General features: G+C 42.4%; 4 protein-coding genes across 4 annotated transcripts; 1 reads left to right on the forward strand and 3 right to left on the reverse strand.

Annotated features, from left to right (window-relative positions):
• Positions 1-3,881: 3,881 nt before the first annotated feature.
• LOC307085644 (bcl-2-related ovarian killer protein homolog B-like) lies at positions 3,882-10,426 on the forward strand. The gene is made up of 5 exons (XM_079750511.1): positions 3,882-4,186; positions 4,589-4,987; positions 5,557-5,685; positions 8,652-8,815; positions 9,229-10,426. Exons 2-5 carry the CDS (start codon positions 4,765-4,767, stop codon positions 9,352-9,354), a joined length of 642 nt encoding a protein of 213 aa, XP_079606637.1. The 5' UTR covers positions 3,882-4,186; positions 4,589-4,764; the 3' UTR covers positions 9,355-10,426.
• Positions 10,427-11,952: 1,526 nt separating this feature from the next.
• LOC307085533 (peroxynitrite isomerase THAP4-like) lies at positions 11,953-14,200 on the reverse strand. The gene is made up of 4 exons (XM_079750350.1): positions 14,126-14,200; positions 13,012-13,121; positions 12,492-12,586; positions 11,953-12,366 (listed from the first exon to the last, which is right to left on the reverse strand). Exons 2-4 carry the CDS (start codon positions 13,097-13,099, stop codon positions 12,250-12,252), a joined length of 300 nt encoding a protein of 99 aa, XP_079606476.1. The 5' UTR covers positions 13,100-13,121; positions 14,126-14,200; the 3' UTR covers positions 11,953-12,249.
• Positions 14,201-17,596: 3,396 nt separating this feature from the next.
• LOC307085480 (peroxynitrite isomerase THAP4-like) lies at positions 17,597-20,860 on the reverse strand. Its single transcript, XM_079750293.1, has 5 exons — positions 20,783-20,860; positions 20,145-20,298; positions 19,649-19,758; positions 18,980-19,083; positions 17,597-18,281 (listed from the first exon to the last, which is right to left on the reverse strand). Exons 1-5 carry the CDS (start codon positions 20,805-20,807, stop codon positions 18,165-18,167), a joined length of 510 nt encoding a protein of 169 aa, XP_079606419.1. The 5' UTR covers positions 20,808-20,860; the 3' UTR covers positions 17,597-18,164.
• Positions 20,861-21,281: 421 nt separating this feature from the next.
• agxtb (alanine--glyoxylate and serine--pyruvate aminotransferase b) lies at positions 21,282-25,433 on the reverse strand (the record flags this gene model as incomplete). Its single annotated transcript, XM_079751704.1, has 11 exons — positions 21,282-21,389; positions 21,602-21,730; positions 22,075-22,170; positions 23,101-23,170; positions 23,463-23,561; positions 23,785-23,869; positions 23,982-24,052; positions 24,141-24,241; positions 24,519-24,583; positions 24,767-24,959; positions 25,158-25,433. 11 exons carry the CDS (start codon positions 25,431-25,433, stop codon positions 21,282-21,284), a joined length of 1,293 nt encoding a protein of 430 aa, XP_079607830.1.
• Positions 25,434-25,572: the final 139 nt, after the last annotated feature.

The raw sequence follows: 25,572 nt of genomic DNA on the forward strand, positions 1-25,572 counted from the left end.
TTTGTGTATCAGCATAGATGTCCGTTTTTTTTTAAAGGTCGTACACGGCTAAGGTTTTAGAATTTCAATAGATGACGTATGGCAATATGAGGGCAGTTAACTCATGTCACTCATTAGTAGATGGCAGTATATAATGAGGTCCTAGTAGAGTGGACACCTAGATTCAAGAGCACCTTGGGTGAACCGGTGGCTGCCAGCTAACACGACTGGGGTCTCTGCCACTTAAGAAAAACAAAGCTGAAAAAAGCCCCGAAACTAAGTTCATTAACAATTCCAATAGCTTCTCTGAAAGACCCTGATGTCGTCAAGATGTAGCGTTGTGCTTCACCAGGTGTTCGACACATGATACAATTATGAAGTCTAATTCATAAACGACTAATTAAGATATTCCAATATAAAAATCCAGCCACATTTAATCACAGCCAGGGAGAGATCCTAGAGAACAGAACTTAAATATGTAAAAAAAAAAGAAGTGTTAAAATAGTAAAAAACAACTAAAAAACATTTAAACCAACCATGTAGTTATGTTTATGGTCTAGATATGTTCTGGTAGAGATCATAATCATGCTACATGGCAAGGCTCACCGCTGTGCATTATATTCCTCGCCATACAAATCCCTGACTGTTCTAGTGGGTCTTGTGACGGGTAGGGCCCTCTTAGTTTGGCCCAAATAAAGTGAATTCCATAGAAACTAGCAAACAGCCTAACAAAACAACGACTACCACGGCTCTCAGCCACAACAGTCCACGAGACCAACTGCTTGTCCTCAATTATATAATTGTCAAATTATACATGGTAGGTGCTACTGGGGTACTGAGGCAAGGCTATGTGACCCGCAGGGCTAAATCAAATAACGGACATGGTATTAAAACCAAAATATTTTAATGTGTTTTTGTATTAGGAGAGGAGAATTTCTAGCCCTCCATTCACATGGCAGTGTGTGTCTTCATTGTTCAAATTTCCTGTTCATGTTATTGGTTAATTTATTTTAGATTAAGACAATACCCTAGGCTGTGGCATGTTGAAAATGACCCTCAGGCATCACTACATCCTTGGTCTGATCAGAATGACAAGACCTCACTTTCAATTGATTAAATATACTAGTGTGTATATTATTTACTTGACAATAAATAAGACTATGTGACGTATAATCACACACACACACACACACACACACACACACACACACACACACACACACACACACCTTGTTTGCGTTGTTTTCCACTAGGCATAATCAAACTTCATGGAAAGAGCTCCACATTGCTATGATCAAATAAACGAATTACAATGAACACCTGAACATTTGACCAAACTCTGAAATAGCCTTAATTATCAACACGGGTCATCCACCGGTTTTGGGGGCATACGAGTGTACGAACACTTTCAGACAACTATTCTTTGTAAAAGGTAGCTATACAGACGTTGGCCCCATTCGTACCGCACAGAGAGAAACAAATCGGCGGTCTGAGTGTTTGAAGTGAGACGACTTTAATTAACACTTACCTGAGGTCATATGATAGTTTCCAGGGATTAATAATTCAAGGAATAACGTGTATCAACTTAATATTAAACTCCCATAATTGTGCAACTTTAATTAAATCACATTCCCCACTAATAAGCCCAAACATGTGTATAACATTCGAAAAGTCATGTCTTCTCTCGGAATATTTTGCGGCGACCTCATTGGTCAGTCTTGATGGGAAGACGCACCTGCTTCCTGTAGCATGATTAACGTCGGGGTACGCTGTGCTTAAGGATCCTGCAGTGTGGCGTTTCCTCGGTCTACCGCAATATAGTTTCCGGTTCCGTACAACCTAATATCCTATTGCCTTCGCCTGTTTGAGGTCCACGGATCGAGAATAATATGAGCAAATCAAAACCTCAAAAACGACACTGAGAATAAATATCGAGTTTTGACGAACAATTTCATGAAACAATATCCCGAACAAGTAACGGAAAGCTCAAAACGTAACGCTGTCAAAAATATTTACAACTCATATCGCTCATGCGATCTTGCTTTTCCATCTAAAGTAGCCGCGCTCTTTGCATAGGCTCGTAGTTGAGGCAAGTGCAGTTACTGATGCAGCCAAGTCACAAAACACACAAGATATAGTCACGTTTGGTGAATAGAAAAATAATAAGCATAAATACATGAAACACTGAATAACTAATTAATGGAGCAATTGTTTATATGCTAGATTATAGCCTATTTGTTTGCCGTCCTCTGTCAAATTGCGCGCGCGTTGGCTATGTAATCGCGGATAAAAGGGGACATGTGGTTGGTGGAAACCGGGACATTTGAGCTCGGGACACGCAACTCAAAATCGGGACTGCCCCGGCAAAACCGAGACGTCTGGTCACCCTATGTAGCCTACCTGCAATTGGTCAGATCAGTACGGAGAGCAAATGAATTGCATTCCCGCTATAAACAAGCGTTCCCGCTGTGAAATGAGCGTTCTAGCGCTCAAATTATGTTATATAAATGAAGAAGTTAAGTTGAAAACCCAACTTCTTTGGCCACATCGTCCCACGCCTTTGCTTACTAATTCCTATCCCTGTAAATGAACAGGCTGGCGTCGTATAATATACGATGCCCTGCAACAGCCGCAATTATTCTTTCACGCACCATGATGAAGGAACAAATGTTTGGTAGGAACTAGGAACTAAAGTTCTCGAGTATGTTTACTGGGACCCACGCCGGCGAGTGACATCTACATTCCGATTGTCTGGCGGTCATTTACAGCCGAAACGCTACTAGCTCATTAACATAGAGTTGAGCTGTTTTCAACTTTACAGCTTAGCTATCGCTCAAGCGTTTTATCGCTCCTATCGCTTTATCGCGCATGTCAAATATAAAGTGAATGGGCGTTTATCGCTCAAAACGCTTTATAGCTTTTGGTGTGAACGTACAGTCGCTCTTCACGTGAACCATTTAAAAATTCTATCTTGCTCCTCAAAACATTCCGATTGGTTGGAGGGTCATTTACTCTACGTTCACACCAAAAGCTATAAAGCATTTCGAGCGATAAACGCCCATTCACTTTCTATAAGACATCTATAAGACACAAAGCTATCAGCTGATAGCTTTGCATAAAGTTGAACTGTTTTCAAATGTCATTTACAGCTTTAAAGCTATCGCGCATGCATTTTATCGCTGCTATCGCTTTATCGCGCATGTCTAATAGAAACTGAATGGGCGTTTATCGCTCGAAACGCTTTATAGCTTTTGGTGTGAAGTACAGGCAGTTAATTAGCAACAAAGCCATACTATGTTCCCCTCATATGACATGCCTTGCTGAATCGCAACACTTGGTTATTAGTCTACATGGAGGCAAAAGATGAGACCTATGGGTTCCACAAAAATACCGTAATACCGTAAAATAATTAAGATGATTGTTATGTTGACATATAAGTTCCAGCAGGGTGCAGGATAAGGATGTAGGCTCTTCAGTACTAAGCACAAAGATGTCCTGATACCTATGACAACAGCGTCATCTTGTGGTGGAGTTAGCAAAACATTTATAATCGCCGAACAACCCGCATCAGATGTCAATTTCAAACTTTAAAAAAAAAAAACGAGACTAAAACTTGAACCAACACGATGGACCAGGTGTAAGCGAGGCCTGCAAGTAAAATAAACAAACGAATTACACAAAAATAATCAAATAAAAATGAGACCAAAAAAATGTATTAGACCAAAAAGATATCAACCAAGCCTACACATGACAATTGAAACGTATGTCCATTGATGTGATTGATGTGGGGTGGGGGGGGGGGGGGGGGGGGGGGGGGTGCTCTTATCTCCGCCTCCAATGCAAACGGAGGAGGAGCAACATGCTGGCGTGCTTGATCTGTGTTCATCCGCTGTCACCACGCCGTGCGGCCGCTCCACGGGAAAACTAAACTCATAGGTGGAGAGAGGGAAACTAAACTGATCAGCGAGCAGGGCGCCAGCAGAAGAGTAGACAGAGAAAGTCGGCGTTACTTCAAATCCTCCGTTAACTGGTGGGATTAAAGGAGTAGGTAGGCCTGTTCAGGATTGGGTTCGCTGTTTTGACAGTGACGGGAAGCGAGTGGAATGAGAAACAGCCTCTGCATGTACAGTGTCTTTCTGAAAAAGTAAAGTCCATTGTACACTTTATGGATTTCTAACGCGTGGACTTGCTGGGCACGACGTTTAAGGTAAAGGATTGACTCAGTTGAATGGAAATGCTTTTGTATGTTGATATAATCTCAGTCAAACATTGAAGGCTGTGTCTCAGTTGCACAATATTATACTTATGTGATTCTTGTTGTTTCGTAATCAAAGAATCTGTCCATGTTTTGACTATCACACAACGTGAGTCATAATAACAACGCCTCCAGCATATTATGTAAGTCATGTAAGTTTCAGGCCAAAATTTTCAGTCTTCCTTGACACCCACCTATTTTTCTATACAAGGCAAACTGTGGCTGCAGCCGGAACACACACACACACACACACACACACACACACACACACTAAGTAAAAAAATAGCATTAGTTTTCATTCGGTATTAATTTGTTTTTGCTTTAAAATTACTCTTCGTTTACCCCCACTCCCAGCGTACTGTCATGACCTTTGGCAGTCGTTCATCTCATCACTCGAGGTGACCACCTGGAACCAAGCCCATTAGCTTACTCTTAAAGAGGTCCGGGTGACCTGACCCACACCCCCCTCCTGCGGGGTCGTGTAGTCAGAGGGACCAAGGGGGGGGGGGGGTGTGCGGTGCGACTGCATCATGGAAGTGCTTCGGAAGTCCTCAGAATTCGCCGCGGAGGTGCTGGACGTGTTTGACCGCTCGGTGAGCGACAAGGAGCTGGTGTTCCAGGCCAAGGCGCTGTACCGGGACTACGTCCTCTGCAGGCTCAACCAACAAGGGTATGGGTGGGCCAGGAGCGAGCTCCACTTCCCGTCCACCGGCACAGCCCTGGCCGAGGTGTCTCTGGTGCTCCTGTATCTTGGTGAGGATAAAGTGATCAATGTGCAACACGAATGTCGAACCTGAAGGGTCATCAGTAGATTCTAGGTCTAGGCGGGTCAATGCGTCACAAAATTCCTTGACTGCTCACAATATTGTATTGTTTATTGGTAGGCCGACTGTATTCCTCATGCGGCCTTTACCCCTGGGTGTGTGCATCCTATTGGTCATAAGAGTTCCCCTTTCAATGCTCAGGTGGAAGTGCTGAACGTAAGCTGCATAGTGCATTTCATGCATGATTTATGGCTAGTGGCTACCACCCTTGATTTTGCAGATATGGATTCAAGGGGAGATCTGGTTGATTCTGAATGACATAAACACTTTGCCTCAATGGCTTGAACTGTACAAATGCAAACATTGTGCTCATTGTGTCGGTAACTTGGGACCATTTGTTGGTTAGTATGACATATGCTAGAGGGGGATATGTGGTTTATTTGAGACTGTATGCTCTTGGAATTAACATGATTTGTCATCAACTTTAGAGAATGGGTGTCATTTTCTTAACCCTTCTTCTCTCTCCTCTCTCTGGGTTCTTCTTCCACTGTTACCTAGGCGATGAGTTGGAGTGTATGCACCCAAGTCTCTACAGGAACGTGGCTCGGCAACTCAACATTTCTGTTGCCATGGAGAATATGGTATCGGATGCCTTCATTGCTGTGGCAACAGAGATCTTTTCAACAGGTACACATATTTAGCCATACGTGGGCGGCGTCTGTGACGGTGGTGCGACCGACTCAAGGCCAGGCAGGGTCTCCTTCTGTGGGCAGACAGTCTTGACTAGTCATCGGTTGGAAGGGGAATCTCTTGGGAAAAGAGATGGGTTAAAAATAACCTAAGCGTCAGGAAGCGCCACGTCCCTGTTTGCGTAATCATCCTTCATTTCAGTTGGCATATTGCAAGTAAGAACATGCAAAAAATAAAGAAAGAAAGAGCTGGAAGACGGTGTTGACGTAGTAAACGCTAATGTTCGATGTTGGACGTAACCATAATCACATTTTTTTTTAAGTGGCATACATGTCACCAAATCCCAATGCCTAAAGAAGCCAAGCCGAAGACAAACTCATGACTGCTTTTAAGTGGGTTGCTTTTTTAAATTTCTGTGTCAAAAAGTGCACCATATACAGTTGGCTGGCCGGTTCTACCTGAGGACTTGAGTCTGTATTGTCTGATGACTAGTCTGTGTCTCGACAAGTCCTTCTCCTGCTCTGCCTCACAATCTGCAGCTTTGAAAAATAGGAAGACCAGACAAATATTTTTATGAACATTAACTTCCAATTTGATTTACAGTCGGCCAGATTTCTTATTGATCCTTCCCTTTATTCAAATGGGGGCTGTCAAATAATTATGACCACGTGACGTTTGATATTTTTGTTTTTCTTGTGTATCTTGTTTTGCTTGATTTGATCATAGTTAATCGTTATTGTATGAGAGGCATTAACGATATTCCTAAGGGATCCAAACGTCCACACCCCTCTGTCTGGTGCACAGATATTTCACTGTAGTACTTTGAACCCTATGACCTCTGGCATTCAGAGCTGCGCTGCAGTCGTATCTGAGTGCCACACTCATCTCGGCATTCCTCGTCACCTTATGTCTGTCGCACAAAATAAGCCTTTGTAGATTTCACAAGAGGAATTATTGCGGCGAGACCGTTAAATGTAACCGACTGACGAAGGAGAGATAACTTTGTAACGAGATGAGAGTGGGGAGCGCTCGTAAATGTCCCCGCGATGCAAAAGAAACGCAGAGAACTCGAGAGGTCCACTTTGGCACATTGCCTGGAAAGATCAAAAATAAGATACTTGCTTTTTTCAGAGTAGCATGCTTGGGTTTCTGGTTGAATACGTCGCTGTCCCTGCATCACTAGAGAGCAATTTTTAGAATGGCGTGGGATTCCATCTTAAGAATAACAGACCACTGATCCTTGCCTGCCCCGGCTTTCTGCTCTGACAACTCACTGTAGATGGAAAGATATTGCTATTTTCTACACACTTGTCTGACCGAAACTATTTATGGTGTGTGATTGTTCCACTCAAACCCGTTGCTTGAAAAAGGAAATATCTTAGAATACTCAATCCATCATTGTGGAACTATAATAGGATGAACTTTAACGATTTCTGCTTTTGTAACTCTAAATATAATACTGAGTAGAAAGTATCCTCTATTAAGTTAGACAGTTACATTCCACACACAAGTCATGATCACGGATGAGTGTAAATGGTTGTTAACAAAGGCATTGCCATTGGTCTGTAGTGGTGCCTCCATTTTCAGTAATAATCCAACTACAGTCACTGCTTCCTCTCCTTCTCTAGAATAACATTCCATTTAGGGCAAATAGCTGACGCTTTTATCCAAAGCGACTTACAATAATTACATTTGTCAGAAGAAGGTGAAACAATATATGGCTCTCGGTACAGTAAGAATGTTCATAGAACCATATGCCATCACTAATAATCGCTAGGTTAGCCGAGTCCCGTATGCAACAAACTAATTGAATAGAATTCAATGCATTCATTCATTCATTAGTTCAAACGAAAGTCCCGCCTCCCCCCTGCTCTCCTTATCCTTCCTGCTCGTCTAAACAGTTTTAACCCTCCGACGTCTGTCACGACGGTCTTATATATGGGGCCGGCTTTCTCAGAATGGGGCGGGATCCTCGCACCAGGTGACCTGGAAGTCTCCTGTGGATACTTATCTGCTTTAAGCTCTCCGACCTCTCCTCTCCGGGTGCCCGGCCAGAGTCCCGGTCCGCTGAGCTCAGGTCAGCAGAGAGCAGAGTATCGGCCCTAAGGTGGACTCAGGGCTTAAGGAGCCTAATGCTAATTGGGACCTGGCGTTGTTGTTGCGTCACTGATCCATGCCGTCATAACAACCCCCTGCTGGCATGGCAACACGGCAGGATGTCCTCCAGACCGGAGCTCTTTTTGAAGTCGGCTTTAAGTCGGCTTTTTTTCACAATTTTAGATTAAATGTGAAGCATTGTAGAGAAGGGTGTGGGGGGGGGGGGGGTCGTGTGGTAACTCCCCACACACCCAAACACCCCTCCCTGTTATTGTTCTGGGGTTGTGAAAGCCCTCCTGAAACACCTCCTTACTTTTTATTTATTAACACATACGTCATGTAACACGGCAACTAGCAAGACATCTTATCAGGCACATAAATGTAAAAAGTGTTGACACAAGGCTGGTATTTGCCATTTACTTCAGTGCAAGGTCCACTGCCTGGCCTACATACTGTATGTCTAGTCACTAGGAACTGGTTCAGAATGAGTTGTTTTCCTCCAAAATTATTAGTTTGGTTGTAATGAGTATGATATCTAACCATGATTTAAATATGATTGATTGACGTCTGATTTCAACTTCCCGTGTGACTTCGATGAATAATCCATCAATAATCTACAATCTAATCAAAATATGTTTCTCTCTGTCTGCCTGTATGTATATGTGTATGTAAGTGGATGTATTTTAAACAATATTTCCATTTATTAGTATATACAATATTATATATAAATCCAACATGAAGAGTTGTGTTGACGCCAATTAAAGCCATTTATGTGTGTTCATATTCTCTGCTTGAATTGTGCATGTGTCTGTGTGTCATTCTCTTTCTAATGGTGTAAGACGTTCGGTGTCTTTCTCTCGCTAAAGGTATAACATGGGGCAAGGTGGTGTCCATGTTCGCAGTGGCGGCGGGCCTGGCTGTAGATTGTGTGCGGCAGGGCCGGCCAGCCACCGTGCACGTCCTTGTGGACAGCCTTGGTCAGCTGGTCCGCAGGTACCTGGTGCCCTGGCTCAAGAGAAAGGGAGGCTGGGTGAGTGAGGGCAACACTGAGTATGCAGACTATTGCCCGCACTGTATGCTCAAGGATTTATAGATCGTTATGTAGGTCCCCTATATGGTTGTCCTTCTAAATGATCAGATGGAAATTTATGTTGGAAGATGGTGTGTGTGTGTGTGTGTGTGTGTGTGTGTGTGTGTGTGTGTGTGTGTGTGTGTGTGTGTGTGTGTGTGTGTGTGTGTGTGTGTGTGTGTTAGAGAGAGATCTCTCTATCGCTAGACAGCCTTTCATAGGAAAATACTGCCCCCCATTGGCTGATTAACCATATTAAAGCTAAACTTGGACCTTTCACTAGCAAACCCAGTATTTCATCAAAAGTAATCACATTTTGAAGGGATCTCTCTCTGTCTTTCATTCTCTCTCCCCCCGCCCCTTTCCCTCTCCAGACGGAAATTAGTAAATGTGTCATAAAGAAGGACGTCATCTCTGAACACCACTGGCTGTCCTCCACTGTGGAGTCCTTGAAGTATTTTCTCACTACAGTTTACGTATACATCATGAAGGAACAATGACCTGATGGGACAAAGACACTTTGACCAGGCTCCAGCTTGCTTAGGCTTAAGTTATTTGAGATGAACACAGCTGCAGTGTGGAACAGACCCAACTTGACCTAACAGTTTGTTGCTGAATGGCCATCAATGAATGTATCATCAGCATTAACGTCATGCCTCTCGGATAAGTCCAAAATAGGTGGCTATGATTCATCCAAAGCTTAGTCACAATTATACTTTCATCGCATGATTCATTTTTTTTGTTGCCTGATTGTTTCAACCACATTTTGTCCAAAGACGTGCATGTCCATCAATGCAGTAAAAGCAGCTGGGTCCAGTTTCGTTGCACCTAATGCACTTTGTGACGTCACTTCCCACTGGTTTACTACATCTTCACTGCCTGAAGCGGTCTGCTTCTCAAGAGGATATGTCTGGTGCTTGGGGGCAACTACCAAACCGATTCGGGAGAATCAAATATGTGTACATGGTGAAAGTTGATGCTTTAAGAGTCTAAGCTTGTCGTTTTTGTTAAATCTTAAGATGAGCATCGTGCAGAAAAAGTGATTGCTCTTAGTTTCAGCTCTACATAGGAATTGACTGTTTTCAACAGCTATGTGACAACTATCAGACTGTCATTCCTATTTTTTTTGGAGGACTCCATGTGGCAAATAGGTTTAATTCCAGAGAAGGAATGAGGTTATTTTTTAACTGCCATCAACTGTGTTGCACTTTATGAGGTTTTCTGATGCGGTTGTGTTCTATTATAGTGCACCCAGTTCTCCTTCCCAAACTATCATAATCACCGTGACCAAAAACATGAGTGATGATTATAAATATTGAGTCTAACTGTTGTGCCCGGTGTAAGTAACATTTGTGGTTTTCCACTGCTACATTTCACAATGTTGCATATGTAGGTGATAATTATTTTCAAATCTGTAAAAAGTTGTATTTATAATTTTAGCAATCAGAGCATTTGTGGTATTTGATTGACTCTGACAGCAATCATTGATTGTATAGTGTGCCTGTTGGTTGTCACTTTAACTGTTAAATTATTTACGTGTCTGATTTTTCTTTTTTTACTTTGAAATAAACATTCAACACCTTATCAAAATGCCAGCATTTGAGTCATGTTTCAATTATGCCACTTAACCGTGTTAGTAATGTCCATTAATAATATCCTTAAAATACATCTGCCAAGGAGTTATGCTCTCGCCCTGTCTGTCCGTCCCTCTGTGTGTGGGTAGCATCACATCAGTCTGCTCAAACCGGGGTGTATGAAGTTTTTCGGCTTTTTCCATGTTCTATTGTTATTTACCTATTATGCAGGTATTTAGGGAAGAGAAAATCTGCTGTAGCATGTGGAAAAAAAAAATACTTGAGGTTTAAATTCTGTGTTGACTGGAATCTGTAGAACTTCACTAATTAAAATCCCCTTCTGAAAGCCTATTCAACAGATTATGTTTAATTTTGTAACAGGGTGGTACAGTTAGGATTTAGTTTCCACTTAGTGTTATAGTTCTCAGCCAATTATGTTTGATGTACCTGTTTGTAGTTTTCGTTATAAACTTGCTTGGGAATGGGATTAGGGGTGGTTTGCAATGGATATGGCAATTGGCCACAGGGTGGCAGTATTGCTACTATATAGTGCTGCGCACAGTGCATCGTGGTATTTTGTTCCTCGTGTTTACCGGTGGCTGGACATTGGACAACTCGTCGGTTTTTGCCGTGAAGACGTGTGGTTTGGCTCCGTTGTGTCCTGTACGGAGTGGCCTCTGAACATATGCTGCCGGTTATTGCTGTTTTGAGCACTTATATGGCGGTATTGGTGGTGGATGGCCGTGTTTAGGATTTTGGGCGTCATTTGCCAACGTGGGCGTATGGTTCAACGCGGTGTGTTTGTTCTGCACTGTTGGTTATAGAGAGGCTACAGACGATATAAGTCCGCTGGAAACTACGAGAGGGTTCGCTTGACCTACTTGAAGTTTGATGAAATGTAAGTTACTTAATGTACCGTGTCATTTAATGTTTTCCTTTATAAAAGTTGTTAATGTTTAGGGGTGATATGTAAGGCCAAGGGCGTAGGAACCGGGGGGGGGGGGGGGGGGGGGGGGGGGGGGGGAACGTGTCCCCTCCAATATTGGAGACAGGCGCATTTGTCCCACCTAAAAATTATACCGGGGGAGAAAAATATTTTATTTTGAAAGCGCAACACAGCGTTTTGTCACCGTTTCTTATTCTTAAAAACTGGATGATTGAGTGTGCAATTAAAGAATTTATTTGATAGTTCATTACTGCCATTCAAAGTGTTTTCCTTTACAAATGTATCTTTTTAGTAGAAAATATATTTGTGAAATTTTTCGGTGTGGTTAATTTATGACATTTCTGTACCATTAACGGATCTCTCAGGTTTCTGATATGTGTCCCCCCCAATGTTAAACTCATTCCTACGCCCGTCCACAAATGAATGCTATGAAAACCCTGAAAGTCATTGTGTCCTGTACTGCATCTAATTCCACGGGCTTCATGACGTTGGATATCTCCGTAACGGAGCAAATCATTTATTTGATTGCAAACAAAACAGAAATTCAGAACACTATTTGAATACATTTTGTTCACGTGTTAAACTGTACGGCGGCCAAGTGAACAGCGAGATGTCATTTATATGCAGTGTAAATGCAACATGAATTTAAGTCTTCTTTATACAAAACATGCTTATACATAAACAAACCATCCAATAGTTCATGAAATGGTCTCCTTTATCCCTTGTGATGACCCATAACCCAATGTGCAAAGCAACGTTTTGAGGCTGGAATATCGTTGCATGATCTTCCATTTCCGGCCACTTAAATTGCAGACTACGTTTTTTTTTTTTAGCACCAACACAGAAGGTGGTCTTCGTATTGAAACCAATCTGCTTCAAGGCAAGCGACTGTAGGTGACGTGCAGATGCTGTATCATTGGTTGCTTTTTAGTTGACATGGAAAGCGTCTGCTCCAGCTTCCCGTCTGGTTGGAGCTGGAACACTCTGGAGACCTGAGAAAAAAATAAATATAATGCAACCCTACTGGCAAGATAAAAATCAAACTTGATGAGATTTGTGAAAAATTGAATGAAAAAATAATTAATGGTTCGTTTGACAGTCCACACTGCAGCCATACCTCCTTGACATGGGGCTCCTTGGCAAACGATGGCCTGGCCAGAGCTTGTGTACGTAGACTCAGCTGCTTTCCCACCAGCTCCCCCTCCACCAGTCCTGCACAGAGTCTCAGCTGAAGCATGTACACAATAGATACAACCACCGTTCACCAACGTCTTTTAGCAGAGACTATGGATTAAAAGGGGTGATATTCTGCCACCTGGTGTGAGTGAATGGCTATTACAAGCCGTTTGGAAAGCTGCCTTTTCCTGTGTTTTAGCGACATCCCAAGTGGGAGTGTCCACCTAGAATTGTGCTGGATAGATCAGTCCGCCAGTTTACCCAGTGGACTGTAGCAAATGTTGCTTATCCATCCATCATACATCTAGGTGGACACGCCTACTTGTGATGCCACTAAAACAAAGGAAAAGGCCGATTTTCAAACACCTTGTAATGGCTTATCACCCTTACAGCTTTAAGCCGCGTGTACTGCACTATTGCATGTGAGCCAATTATTCTGGATCAGGAACGTTGTGAAGTACCAGAGTTCTGTGCGATGATGAACGCCACTCGGTTGGTGCCCGTCTGCATTCGGATGAAGCCACACTCCCTGTGAAGTATCTTCTTCATCTCCGCATCGGAGGCATTGAACCTGCGAACACAGGCGCCACAGAAACCTAGACCGACGTCTATAGCTACCCACCACTCCCCTTCCGCACGGTTTACGCTACAATGGAGTCATCTGTGCTTTTACAAGTCCAGAGATGGAACGAAGTGTCAGTCAATTGAATAAACCAAATAGGGCAATAGAAAAAGGGTTGTCATAGGACAACTGCAGGTGTTGCTCATAGCACTAATTATAGGTCTGCTATCTTGATCTGCAAGGGCCAATAATAGTTAGACTAAACATGTGAAGAGATCACCCATTGAGCACGTGACTTGGTACATAAAAGTAGCAGAGACAATTAGTGTCATGTGGAACAGCTGTGCAAGTCCTAAAATGACATACGAAAATGAAAAACTACATTTTTGAATGAACACAAAACGCACGCACATAACAGAAATATAACACGCACTTCGCGAGGTAAAGATTTACCCAACTGTATGATTGCTAAATGTCCACAAGGGGCCAGTATTACAAGCAGGCAGCACCAGGGAAACAAACGTTGCAGCTCAACATTGTTGGATTTATAGATTTAAATGAGACCCTTACGTAGACGTATTTATTGTATAAAAATATGTATACACACACCCATTCTAGTATTGTTTTAATAGAACGGTCCCAGTAAAGTCCAATTAGTTGTGTAACAAGGCATCCTAGAACATTTTTCCAGGTATTCACCTCATACCAGAACCTTTCAAAATAATTCGGGTGTTGCAGAATTCACAATTAAAACGGGGCACACACACACACACACACACACACACACACACACACACACACACACACACACACACACACACACACACACACACACACACACACACACACACACACACACACACACACACACACACACACACACACACACACACACACACACACACACACACACACACACACACACACACACACACACACACACACACACACACTTTTGGTGCACATAAATTAAAGGTCATGCTGTTGAAGTAGATTATATCTGGGCTTCTTACCGGACTGGTAGAACGGGCACGCCAATGAAGCCATCGATAAGGTGGCGCAAGTAGGAACACTGACACAGACAATCAATGAAGATAAAATACTTCTGTGTTTGAGTCTGGAGGTTCAACCCGTACTTTATAGTGGCGAAGTCACGCCTCTTCCGGTAGAGCCCATGGGACCTATGAGATCGAAAAATATGAATGGGTTTCAATGGAGAGAAAGTAATTATTTTCTGGTCACAGCCTTTATATGCCCTGGATTACATATATGTTGTTTGTGGATTTAAATTATAATTTTTCATGCAAAGAAAACTAAAACATTTCGCAAAGAAGTTTGATAATGTTAGGTTTTGTGTGAGGCCGCTTTGTGAACCACAGCTCTTCGCTGCTCTCGACGCGAAGGATATACGTCACCACCCGCACTTGGAACTACGGTACGGACATGGCGATCTCTCTGCTCCACTTCACCGCTTTTTTCCAAGGGGAGGACAAAAGCATCGAAAGAGGTGAAAACCATTAGGCCTATGAGTCCCAACAGTGCTTTATAGAGCGCAACAGTGATCGCCCCCTTTTTGAACATCTCTGGTTCCGGAAGTAAATTTACCATACATTTTCTCTGACTTTTCGTAAAATCGTTATATAAAGAGTTTTAAGCAGGGCACCAAGCCAATCATTCCCTCAAGGTAGTCGTGACCATAAAACGTTTGATTTGGGGCAAAATAATATTTTGGAAAACGGAGGAAAAGGCAGAGGTACAAGACTGAGTACGTTATTTTTTGCGAACGAGTGAGGAACTACTCATCCCACACCATTGCATGCCTTTTCGCAACTTACAACCCTATAGTTTAGCCTGTTTCTTGCGTCTTATAATCTGTGTCATTATTATATTGTTAATACAAATTGTGTCATATATTCTGTGTGTGTATCGTGTTTCATATAGTGTATAGCGTTTCCATCGACATGGTACGCTCTTTCCTTCCTGACTGCAGTCACCGCGTGATAACGTTACTCGTTTTTAATACATGTGAATTTATTCTCGTATTCCAGTTACGTATTCATTCAACATTATGCATTCCCAGCTTATATACTACAAATGTCATATGTATGTCATATTTTTGCTGTTACCATATATTCTATTTCAACATTTTTCAACATATAGGCCTACAGCTAATTTCCTCTTTAATTTTTACAACTCTAACTTTCCAATAATCGAAGGGAAGTCATCGTTTCTCTCGTAGGCTATCAAGTTCAGTGGCAGCAGTCATCGACCACTTCACTTTCCCAGGTGTAGTAAAGGTTTTCTGTTAACAACAAGCCCCAATTGGCCGTGATACACTTTAGGATTGTTTGTAGTGTAGTGGTTTCAAGGACATTGAATTAAATTTGTTTTTCGAAAACCTTGATGCTTACGTCTTTAACTTGTGGCTTCTGCAGGTGCATATACCATCGATTCACAATAAAACGGCGCATGGTACGGAGACTATGAATGGAATTTTTACTTCTGGAACCACTGTTGCGCTCTATGGGCTCACTCCAGTGGCGGCTTGTTGTTTTTTAATGTGAGGGAGGAAGGACTGCGCGCTTGGTTGCCATTGGCCTGCTTGCACTGTTGGTGTGTGGTGGCATAAGAATGTGAGACTCAAGTTGTTTCAGGGTGTTTTGGTGAACTACAAAATAGTAGGGAGGGAAAGTTATGTGAATAAAATTGATAAAAAGCCACCAGTGGCATCACTGTATTTTGAAAGCTGGTGGGCAGCATGTCTTTGAAATGGACTACAAGGGCAGAAGGAAAGGATGCAAAGCCCATTGGTCAAATCAGGCCTACTCTTGATTTGTAAAAGTAAATAAAAAAATCTAGGCCTATTTTTTGCCCTCAATGACTGAAGTTATTGGTTGTAATTTAGCTATGTTTATTTTCAGTTACAATTGTTTTAAGAAAAGACTCAAAACCAAAAGTGATGCCATTAAAAATCTATCATGCTCTGAATCATTCACCCTTTCCACAATATCAAACAGAACGGTCAGTAACAAACTAGTAAAAGAACAAGAACATTATTTCAAACAACCTGATCTATAGGCATGGTGCCTAGCAAGGAAAGTCGCATAGCAGCACCAATGTGAACTTGACACTTGGCGTTTGGTTGCCCTATCAAGATTTTTCACATTAGTGAAACTATGAACAGCCCACGTTGGAGATTTGCCATTATTCATTAGCAAACAGGGCCAGCAATACAGTCGATTGCTAGTAATGCTACCAACTGAGACGGAGAGCATGCAGAGTGCACTCGTGGTGGAATGTTGATATGCAAATTTCACATGTCAGAAGTCAGAAGCGGGAACACGCGTTTGTTTCACGTGAGTGCGTCCGCGGCGGACAGGCAGAGTAGCCTACTGCAATTATGAGCCAGAAAAAGCGCAGCAGCATCTCTTTCTAAAAATATTGTTTACTAAGATTTGCACTAATGTTACAAAGAACAGTTCAGGAGTCCTCTGCAGTGTTATACATGAAAGAAAGTTGTTTTGTAAAAGTTTTTCTATGTTAATATATTTTTTGTTAATTATATTTTTGCATGGAAGTTCATTGTTCATTGCCTGCTTAGTATTTATTGTGCTACAATTAAAAAGGTGATACATGATGAACAAGTGTAAAGAGCTTTATTTACACTTCGACACATTGTATAAAAAGATCCAAAATAGTTATGTCAAAACAGAGGGATATAGCACCACCTTGTGGAATGTTTACAATGAATGCAGATAAGACAATAAATCTAGTCCCCACAGGTTAAATTAAATTATAATCAATATTTAAAATATATCAAACTCAGATATCCGATGTCTAAGTCTGAATAATTCAGATCCAAATCTCACCCTATCATTCCTCCCAGTGATTATTTCCAAGATAAAAAGGGTTACCACTAGGCTAGCTTCTTAAAAAGAAATTAATGAGCCAGTCTTTTGAACGGCTCGTTGAAAAGAACGGCTCCTCAAGATCCGGCTCCCTTCAAAGAGCCATAAATCCCATCTATTTTAGACTGAGCGGCAATGCAGGCAGAGCGGGTGTTTATCGACAGCGTTGCCAGATTGGGCAGATTTCCCGCCCAATCATTTTTCCAGCCCAACGTGGTTAAAAGTAGCCCAATTGGGTGGGAAATCTACCCAATCTGGCAACACTACTCACCAGCCAGGGATCCTGCTTATTGGTTCATAGCGCAGCGCGAATAGATTTTTGCGCGAATCTGACGCCTTAAGGTCACACCCACTCCTCCTCTCTCCCATTGACACCCATGTTATTCAGCGGCCGCCAGTACTTTCGGGGAAATGAATGGGAGTCAACGGAGGCCGAGGGAGTACCTTCCTCCCCGAAGTAATTGTGAATAGGCGCTAGGGGGTGCTAATGTCCATTTACCCAGGGAAACACATATATTCAAAGGCATTAAAGAAGTCATATTTAAGGGCATTAATTCATTACAGTAGTCTGGGCAATCTACATTTTTTATTCTCAACAATGTTAGGGAGGATCTTCCTCCCTCTCCTCAATGGAGAAGCCTCCACTTCACTCCTACTTAAGCCGGTCCTTGGAGTTCTGTGCTCTGACTGCATTTTGTACTTTGATGGAATTCGATATGCCAAGTTATGTTACTGTGCTAGGACTGTCAATGTGCTTTATTAACCTCACTTGAGAAAAGGTTAAGATCCATTTTAAAACAAGCTCCACGGCCACAATGCATTGAGTTTTTCCACTTCGTGATGCACCCTCATGACGGCATTCGTGTTAAACTGTATGGCGGCCAAGTGAACAGCGAGATTCAATTTATATGTAAATGCGACATGAATTGAAGTCTTGTCTATACAAAACATGGTTATACATAAACAATAAACCCATCAAATAGTGCATGGAATGTTCTCCTTAATCCCATATGTGCAAAGCAAAGTTTTGAGGTTGAAATAATGTTGCATGATCTTCCATTTCCGGCCACATAAATTGCAGATCAGGTAATTATTTTTTTCGCACAAACACAGAAGGTGGTCTTCGTATTGAAACCAAGCTGCGTCAAGGCAAGCGACTGTAGGTGATGTGCAGATGCTGCGTCATTGGCTGCTTGTCCGTTGACATGGAAACCGTCTGCTCCAGCTTCCCGTCTGGTTGGAGCTGGAACACTCTGGAGACCTGAGAAAAAATAAATACAGGATAGAAGGGAGCAAGAATGGAAGACGTTTAAAAATGACATGCTGACCAGCCTGTCTCACAGCAACTATGCATTGTCCATAAATTGGAGCATTATCACTATTCCAAGATAAAAAGCCGAGTAGCAAATATAATTAATGCAACCCTACTGGTAAGGGTTATCAATCAAACTTAATTTATACAGTGCTTTTCATGCAAAATTGCAATACAAGGTGATTAATACAATGAAAATAAAGAATATGGATTGAGAATGCTGAGCTGAATAGGTATATTTTGAGGTTTCTTTTAAGATGGAGTCATACAGAAAGTTCAAATGCAGCTTTAAAAGGGGACATATCATACCACCAGGTGTGAGTGTGATTAGCCATTACAAGCAGGTTTGAAAATGTGCAGCATTGTGACATCACAGGTGGGCGTGTCCATCTAGATGTGTGCTGGATAGATCAGTCTACCAGCCTACCCAGTAGACTAGCAAACACTGCTCATCTATCCGTCACACATCTAGGTGGACACGCCCACCTGTGATGTCACAATGCTGCACATTTTGAAAACGGCTTGTAATGACTAATCACACTCGCACCTGGTGGTATGATATGTCCCCTTTAATGCCATCCGACACAAGCCAGAGTCACTTGGGTAAATAAATGGCTCGTTAGAGACAGTCCACACTGCAGCCATACCTCCTTGACATGGGGCTCCTTGGCAAACGATGGCCTGGCCAGAGCTTGTGTACGTAGGCTCAGCTGCTTTCCCACCAGCTCCCCCTCCTCAACCTCCACCAGTCCTGCACACAGAGTCTCAGCTGAAGCATGTACACAATAGATACAACAGCCACCGTTCACCAAGTGGGCCGTCACATCTTTTAGCCGCATCATTAAAGGGGTGACATTATGCCACAAGGCCACAAGGTCATTGGCCAGCACAAGTAGTTTGAAATTCTGCCTTTCTCTGTGTCTAAGTGGCTCAGATCTGTCTACCAGCCTACCAAGTTGACTATCAAATGTTGCTTATCTATACATCATACATCTAGGTAGACACGCCCACTTGTGATGTCAACAGAAATAGGCCGATTTTCAAACTGCTTGTAAGGGCTAATCACACTCACGACTAGTGGCATTATATCCCCCCTTTAAACTCAAAACTACTAAAAGGAAAGTTAGATGCATGCATCTTTCCAAAAGAGAGTATACACACATTGGCGTTAAACTCAGTATGCGTTGGGATGGGTGTCAAACTCTAGCTAGATAGCAATCAAGCTACAGTCCCTCCATGGGATGTTGACATGTACTGCGCTATGGCATGTCAGCCAATTATTTTGTAGGCCGTGAATCAGGAACGTTGTGAGATACCAGAGTTCTGTGCGACAATGAATGCCACTCGGTTGGTGCCCGTCTGCATTCGGATGAAGCCACACTCCCTGTGAAGTGGCTTCTTCGTCTCCACATCGGAGGCATTGAACCTGCAAAAACAAGCACCACAGAAACCTAGACCGACGTCTATATCCACCACAGGGTGTACGCTACAATGGAGTCATTTGTGCTTTCACAAATCCAGAGATGGAACGAAGGATCAGTCAATTGAATAAACCAAATATAGCAATAGAAAAAGGGTTGTCATAGGAGAACCGCAGGTGTTGCCACTAATTATGGGTCTGCTATTTTGATCTACCAGGGGTGGGCCAATAATAGGGTTAGGTGCGTGTGAAGAGATCACCCATTGACCATGTGACTTGCATAAAAGCAGAGACATAAATACTTTTATGAGCGATAGCTGTGTTTGTCCTAAAATGACACTTATGAAAATTAAGTACTGCATTGTTTTTGAATGACCACAAAACGCTCGCACATAAAGTTGATGATGGGCTGTCCCACTTGGGTGAAGTGCAGGGCCTCCGTGTAACGGAAGGGCTTTAGGCTGGGGAAGGACCCCTCTCCGGGCTCGACTGATTCCCAGTTACCCAGGAGCCAGTCCAGAGGAGAGATGGCTTCGTTCAGCTTAGCTAATGTTGGAAAACACAAACAGAAATAGAACACGCACTTCGGGAGGTAGAAATGGATCAAATGTATGCTTGCTAAACGTCTACAAGGTGCCAGTAGTTCAAGGTGAGGACACAAGCAGGCAGCACCAGGGAAACAAACGTTGCAGCCCAACATTGTTGAGCGCATGGATTTAAATGAGATCCTTACGTAGACCTACACGGTTTATATAAATATATAGATACCACTCTTGGAATCCTTTTTATAGAACGGTCCAAGTAAAGTCAAATATATTAGCTGTTAAGGCAGCCTAGCATCTTAGTAAGTATTTATCTCAAACGAAAACCTTTAAAAATAATTCGGGCGTTGCAGCGTTCTCTATTAAAACAGGTTATATATATGAGTATGCGGTCCATGGTGTATGGCCTCGAACACAAGGACCTACTTTCTGTGTATAAACAATAAAGGTCATGCTGTTGAAGTCTAGATTATATCGGAGTTTGTTACCTGGCTGGTGGAACGGGCAGGCCATCGATAAGGTTGACCCGGCGGATCACTGATGCAGAATATCAATGAAGATCAAATACATCCGCGTTTGCGTCTGGATTATAAACCCGTTCTTTACGACATTAAAGAGAGGATCATGGGAATTGTAGTTAAAACAGACTAAATATGTTGCCTTTTACGTCGTTGTGTGGGTTTCAAAGACAACTTTTTGATAAAATAGTGACCATTTTATTGACATCATACAATAATTTGAGCAATAGGCATGCAGTGAAAATTCCATACACATGCATTTCACCCATAAACATTTACCCCTTTGCAGTGTAAAACATGTGGACTTGTTTATTTTCTATTAAGAAATCAATGTGTTCCAAAGCTCAAACATGAGCATCTGCTTCAGTATCATATATTAGTTTAAACTTTCTCCTCATTTGATCGCCCGGGGGGGGGGGCGACTGCATTCATTGTCCAGTAGTAATGTCATGAGCATCCACCTCTCCGCTCAGACCTTGCTCTTTTTGCAGTTCTTGAGGGCATCTGCCAAGGCGTGCAGTGCCATGTCAGCATTTGACTTCTTGCAGTTGTATCCCATCAGTCCAATGCGCATTACCTAATGGAATATAAAAATTAACAGTCAGGACTAAATTCAAATAATTATCAATCGTAGCCTGAATCTTAAAACCACATGCAATCATGCACATGCACACACGCATGCACACACACACACACACACACACACACACACACACACACACACACACACACACACACACACACACACACACCGACACACACACATACACACACACCACCCATCTTTACCATGCCGATGGAGGGCCCCAGGCCTCCAGTCATCTCCATGTTGTGGTTCTTCATCATGTACACTAGCAGCTCCCTCCAATTGTAGCCCTTGGGGATGGCGATGGTGGTCACCGAGGGCAGCCTCAGGTCCTGCAACAACCAGGCGTCACATAATACATTTTACATAAACAGAACCTACAGTCATTAGTTGGTCATTTGTTACAAGTATGGATTCTTCTGTACTGGGGTTCTGTCTTAAGCCAGATTGGAGTTGATGAATATGTTATTTTTTGAATAATATATTCGTGATAATAATCATTAATAATCATTTTTTCTTTATTATAGTATCTTGCATCATGCCCAATGTATAATATACATATATAAATTATATATATATTTAAAATCATACATACATATTATTGCTTTTTTATACTCTATTTCACCAAACGTTTTTTCAGTTTACATTGTTGTGTTTGGGAACAATGGCAATTCACCTTATCACGGATGAAGAGGGTGAGGCCCAGGTCCTCCAGCCCCTTGTAGAGGTAGGCCGCCAGCTCCTTGTGTTGCCGCCAGGATTCCTCCAGGCCCTAGGGGGAGACAGAGACCAGAGCACCGTTGTGTCTTAATGCACCGCATTGCAATGACCTTGACGAACAAACCCAGGCCCGGCGCCACGAGGGGGCAAAAGGGTGCAATGCCCCCTCGGTACAAACGTTGTGCCCCCTTAGTGTAGGATCCATATTCTGTGTCTCTATTACCCATTGATGCATCAAAGTTAGACATTTTACCAGCTGAAAAAAACTATTTGTGATTGGCCATCCCAAAAGAAGGGCGGTGTAGCTGCCGCTCGAAATACGGCAATGTGTTACTGTGGCAACACCGGAAGTAAGAGTGCAATTGTCATTTGATTTCTAATCGTTATGACATTATTATGTTTATTTTATTACGTTATATAAGTTAATGATGAAAACTAAATGCAGTCTAGTTCATGGTTCTGCTGTTAAAATTTAAATGTCTAAAGCAAAATGGATGGAGAGGTCACTTCCTGGTCAAAGTCAGACGTGAACTGGAAATAGTCAGTGAGGAGAGAGAGAGGGAGAGAGAGGACTATCTACTACTGGCTAAGCAGGCATACACGGTAATTATTCTCAATATTGAGACTTATGTACCCATGTATTAGAAACCAATCTGTGAAAATAATGTATTTGAAATGTGTTTTATTTTGCTGCAGTTTTCACAGTGTTCCGTAACTTTGGAGAAAATAGAATGGTTGTGGACATCAGGAAGAGGCATACATCATTTTTAACCAGGGTAGATACAGGCGGGGTCAGTTAAAGTTATGCACAGAAAAATAAATATGTTTCACTGAGAAGCTGAATTAAATATCTTAAAACCAAAAAGATGCAGCCGGGTTGGGCTTGTATCATTCTGTTATTATTCAGTTTTTTGGAAATGCGTTCTTGTGTGTGTTGTCATATGTGTTGTATGTTATAATTTGGAAGTTGTAGCATGCGTACCTTCTCAGCAAGAATGGCCAGACTCTCTCTTAAGGAAAAGAACCCAGAAACAGGGCCTGTGTGGTGGTATCTAAAACAAAAAGTGAACAGTGATCATTCATGGCTGTTATATAACGTATTCTTGGTGCCCTGTGGGTTGAAACAGTTTGGACTTTGGGTTGCTGCCATTCCCTGCTGATATATTTAACCGTAACGTTACATAATAACAATTATAAACAATATTTAGTTAGCGCTTTTCTAAACAACAGGCAGACCGCACAAACACATAGGGCAAACAAAATGGGGTCATTTCAGAGCACCCTCTATGGTTTACATGTGTTTCAGTTGAGGTCACACTGCATAGTTGAGTGTAGTGGACTTACGCTCGGACTGTCTGGCCATCGCAACCCCAGTAGTTGGAAAGATGAGTCATATCCAAGAGGTAGGATACAGGCTTGGTTTTCCTGTTAAACATCTTGTCACTGGAGAGAGGGTAACAAGGTGTGTTATTGATATTGATTACTGGGACCCATGTTTCAGTTTTTTGAATTTCATGCATCATTTTTTTTCATTTTTACGCACAGACACATGCACGTGGACACACAAACACACACACACACACACACACACACACACCAACACACACACACACACACATGCAGAAACGCACACACACACACACACACACACACACAGTCTCTTTACCATGCTCTTTCGTTGAAGGAAATGGGAGCTGTTCCCGGGGGGGAATTTAAAGCCTTCTGAGAGCCAGTGTACAGTATGTCAATTTCTAGATAGACGGTATATACAAGTTAATCATGATCCAACATGAAGGAACAAACACACAAAAACACACTTTCCCTCATGTGTATCAAAACACGCACGCACACAGTGACCCTTACTTTGTTTGTCCATGAAGATGGGTGCTGCCCCCATTGACGCAACAGTGTCAACCAGGAAGAGACAGTTGTGCCTTGGAAAAGAAAAAAGTTATGATATGATTTGATTTGCCCTTAGGGGAGCCACGCAAGCTCACACTGTATTGTTGGAGGAGAACCTACTTTTGACAAATGTCTCCGATGCCGTCCATGGGGTGACAGAGGCCGGCAGATGACTCTCCGTGTGTGAGGAAGAACAGCACCGGCTTGTGTTTGGCCATGGCCTACGAAACATGAAAGACCCCTAGCATGAAGTTAGCCAGTATACGGCTCAACTGCATTATGTGTATATTGTCTTTTAAATTATGTATAGTTTGATCTTAAGTACAATGTACATTAAATGTCATAAACACACACACATATATATATATATATATATATATATATATATATATATATATATATATATATACCTATCTGTATATACAGACTTTTTGCCATATCATACCATAAATAACATTATTAAGCCTATCGGACATCCTTAGGAAGCATTTATAGTACCTGTTCAATTTCCGTATTGGAGAAAAGTTCCCCTGGTGTTTTTACCATTTTATGTACATTAGCACCTACAAAGGAAAACAAAAATCAATATTATCGTAGCAACCAGCGGTTCATGTCAATAGCCTCACTTTAGTTTATACATAGATAATTGATTGATATATAGTCACATATAGATCTAAATTAACATCGATGGTCCCCTTTGAGAACGGAGAGGGTCCCCGCGTAAAACCGTGCGTAAAAAGACCTACCCATTCGCTCGGCTATTTCCGCTACTCGTTCTCCCCAGATTCCGTTGACGGCAACCAGCACACTTTCTCCAGGTTCCACTGTGTTAAAAACGGCACACTCCATGGCAGCATGTCCAGAGCCACTCATGGATATCGTCATGTTGTTTTCGGTCTGGAAGATGTATTGAATCCCTTTCTTGATGTCGTTCATGATCTTTTAAGATTAAGTGGAAAACCACAGACAGGTCAGACCTTATTTTTTAGAACATATTGGTAAATAAATAAATATCAAATCACATTATTAATCAAACAATATATAAACGATGCGTTTTCAGATTAGGTGTATAGGCCTAGTCGTCATGGAATGAAGTATATTAATGAAAAAATGGAAAACCAAATACCCAGCATTTACCTCATACATTTCTGGGTGCAAATGACCGATTATCGGCCTGCCCCCGGCCGCTAGAACACGTGGCGGGACGTTGGAAGGCCCCGGTCCAAACAGGTAACGGTTTGGGACTTCAAGTGGCCGCAGGAGGGCCGCGGGAGGCGGGATCGTCAGGGAAGACATCGAGCGATCCAGACGCATGAGTAGCGGAGAGCTCCTAGGGGCCAGCGAACTCTCCAGGGCCGCTGCCGTGTTTTGCGCCAGCAGCGCGCCCCGGCTGAACATTGCCCTCTGCATCATGGCTGGAGATCCTCGTTCCTGGGAATGCTAGAGTACCTCAGACAGACTGACTTCGACTGACATTTGGCGAAGATTTAAAACAAAGTTCTTTGACCTATTGGTCCCAGAGCCATGTGCGTCACTCACGTAATAGATGGGG

Source organism: Pollachius pollachius, assembly GCF_949987615.1.
Source record: "Pollachius pollachius genome assembly, chromosome: 14".
Lineage (NCBI taxonomy): Eukaryota > Metazoa > Chordata > Actinopteri > Gadiformes > Gadidae > Pollachius > Pollachius pollachius.

Coding starts and splice junctions, on each gene's coding strand:
- LOC307085533 (XM_079750350.1), bottom strand. CDS start 13,099: ATGAAGAAGATACTTCACAGGGAGTGTGGCTTCATCCGAATGCAGACG. Junction 12,587..13,011: donor CATCATCGCACAGAACTCTG/GTACTTCACAAC, acceptor GACTCTGTGCAG/GACTGGTGGAGGGGGAGCTG. Junction 12,367..12,491: donor AGGAGCCCCATGTCAAGGAG/GTATGGCTGCAG, acceptor TTTTTTTCTCAG/GTCTCCAGAGTGTTCCAGCT.
- LOC307085480 (XM_079750293.1), bottom strand. CDS start 20,807: ATGGCCTGCCCGTTCCACCAGCCAG. Junction 20,299..20,782: donor CTGCCCGTTCCACCAGCCAG/GTAACAAACTCC, acceptor TTCCAACATTAG/CTAAGCTGAACGAAGCCATC. Junction 19,084..19,648: donor CATTGTCGCACAGAACTCTG/GTATCTCACAAC, acceptor CTCTGTGTGCAG/GACTGGTGGAGGTTGAGGAG.
- LOC307085644 (XM_079750511.1), top strand. CDS start 4,765: ATGGAAGTGCTTCGGAAGTCCTCAGAATTCGCCGCGGAGGTGCTGGAC. Junction 4,988..5,556: donor TCTGGTGCTCCTGTATCTTG/GTGAGGATAAAG, acceptor ACTGTTACCTAG/GCGATGAGTTGGAGTGTATG. Junction 8,816..9,228: donor TCAAGAGAAAGGGAGGCTGG/GTGAGTGAGGGC, acceptor TTCCCTCTCCAG/ACGGAAATTAGTAAATGTGT.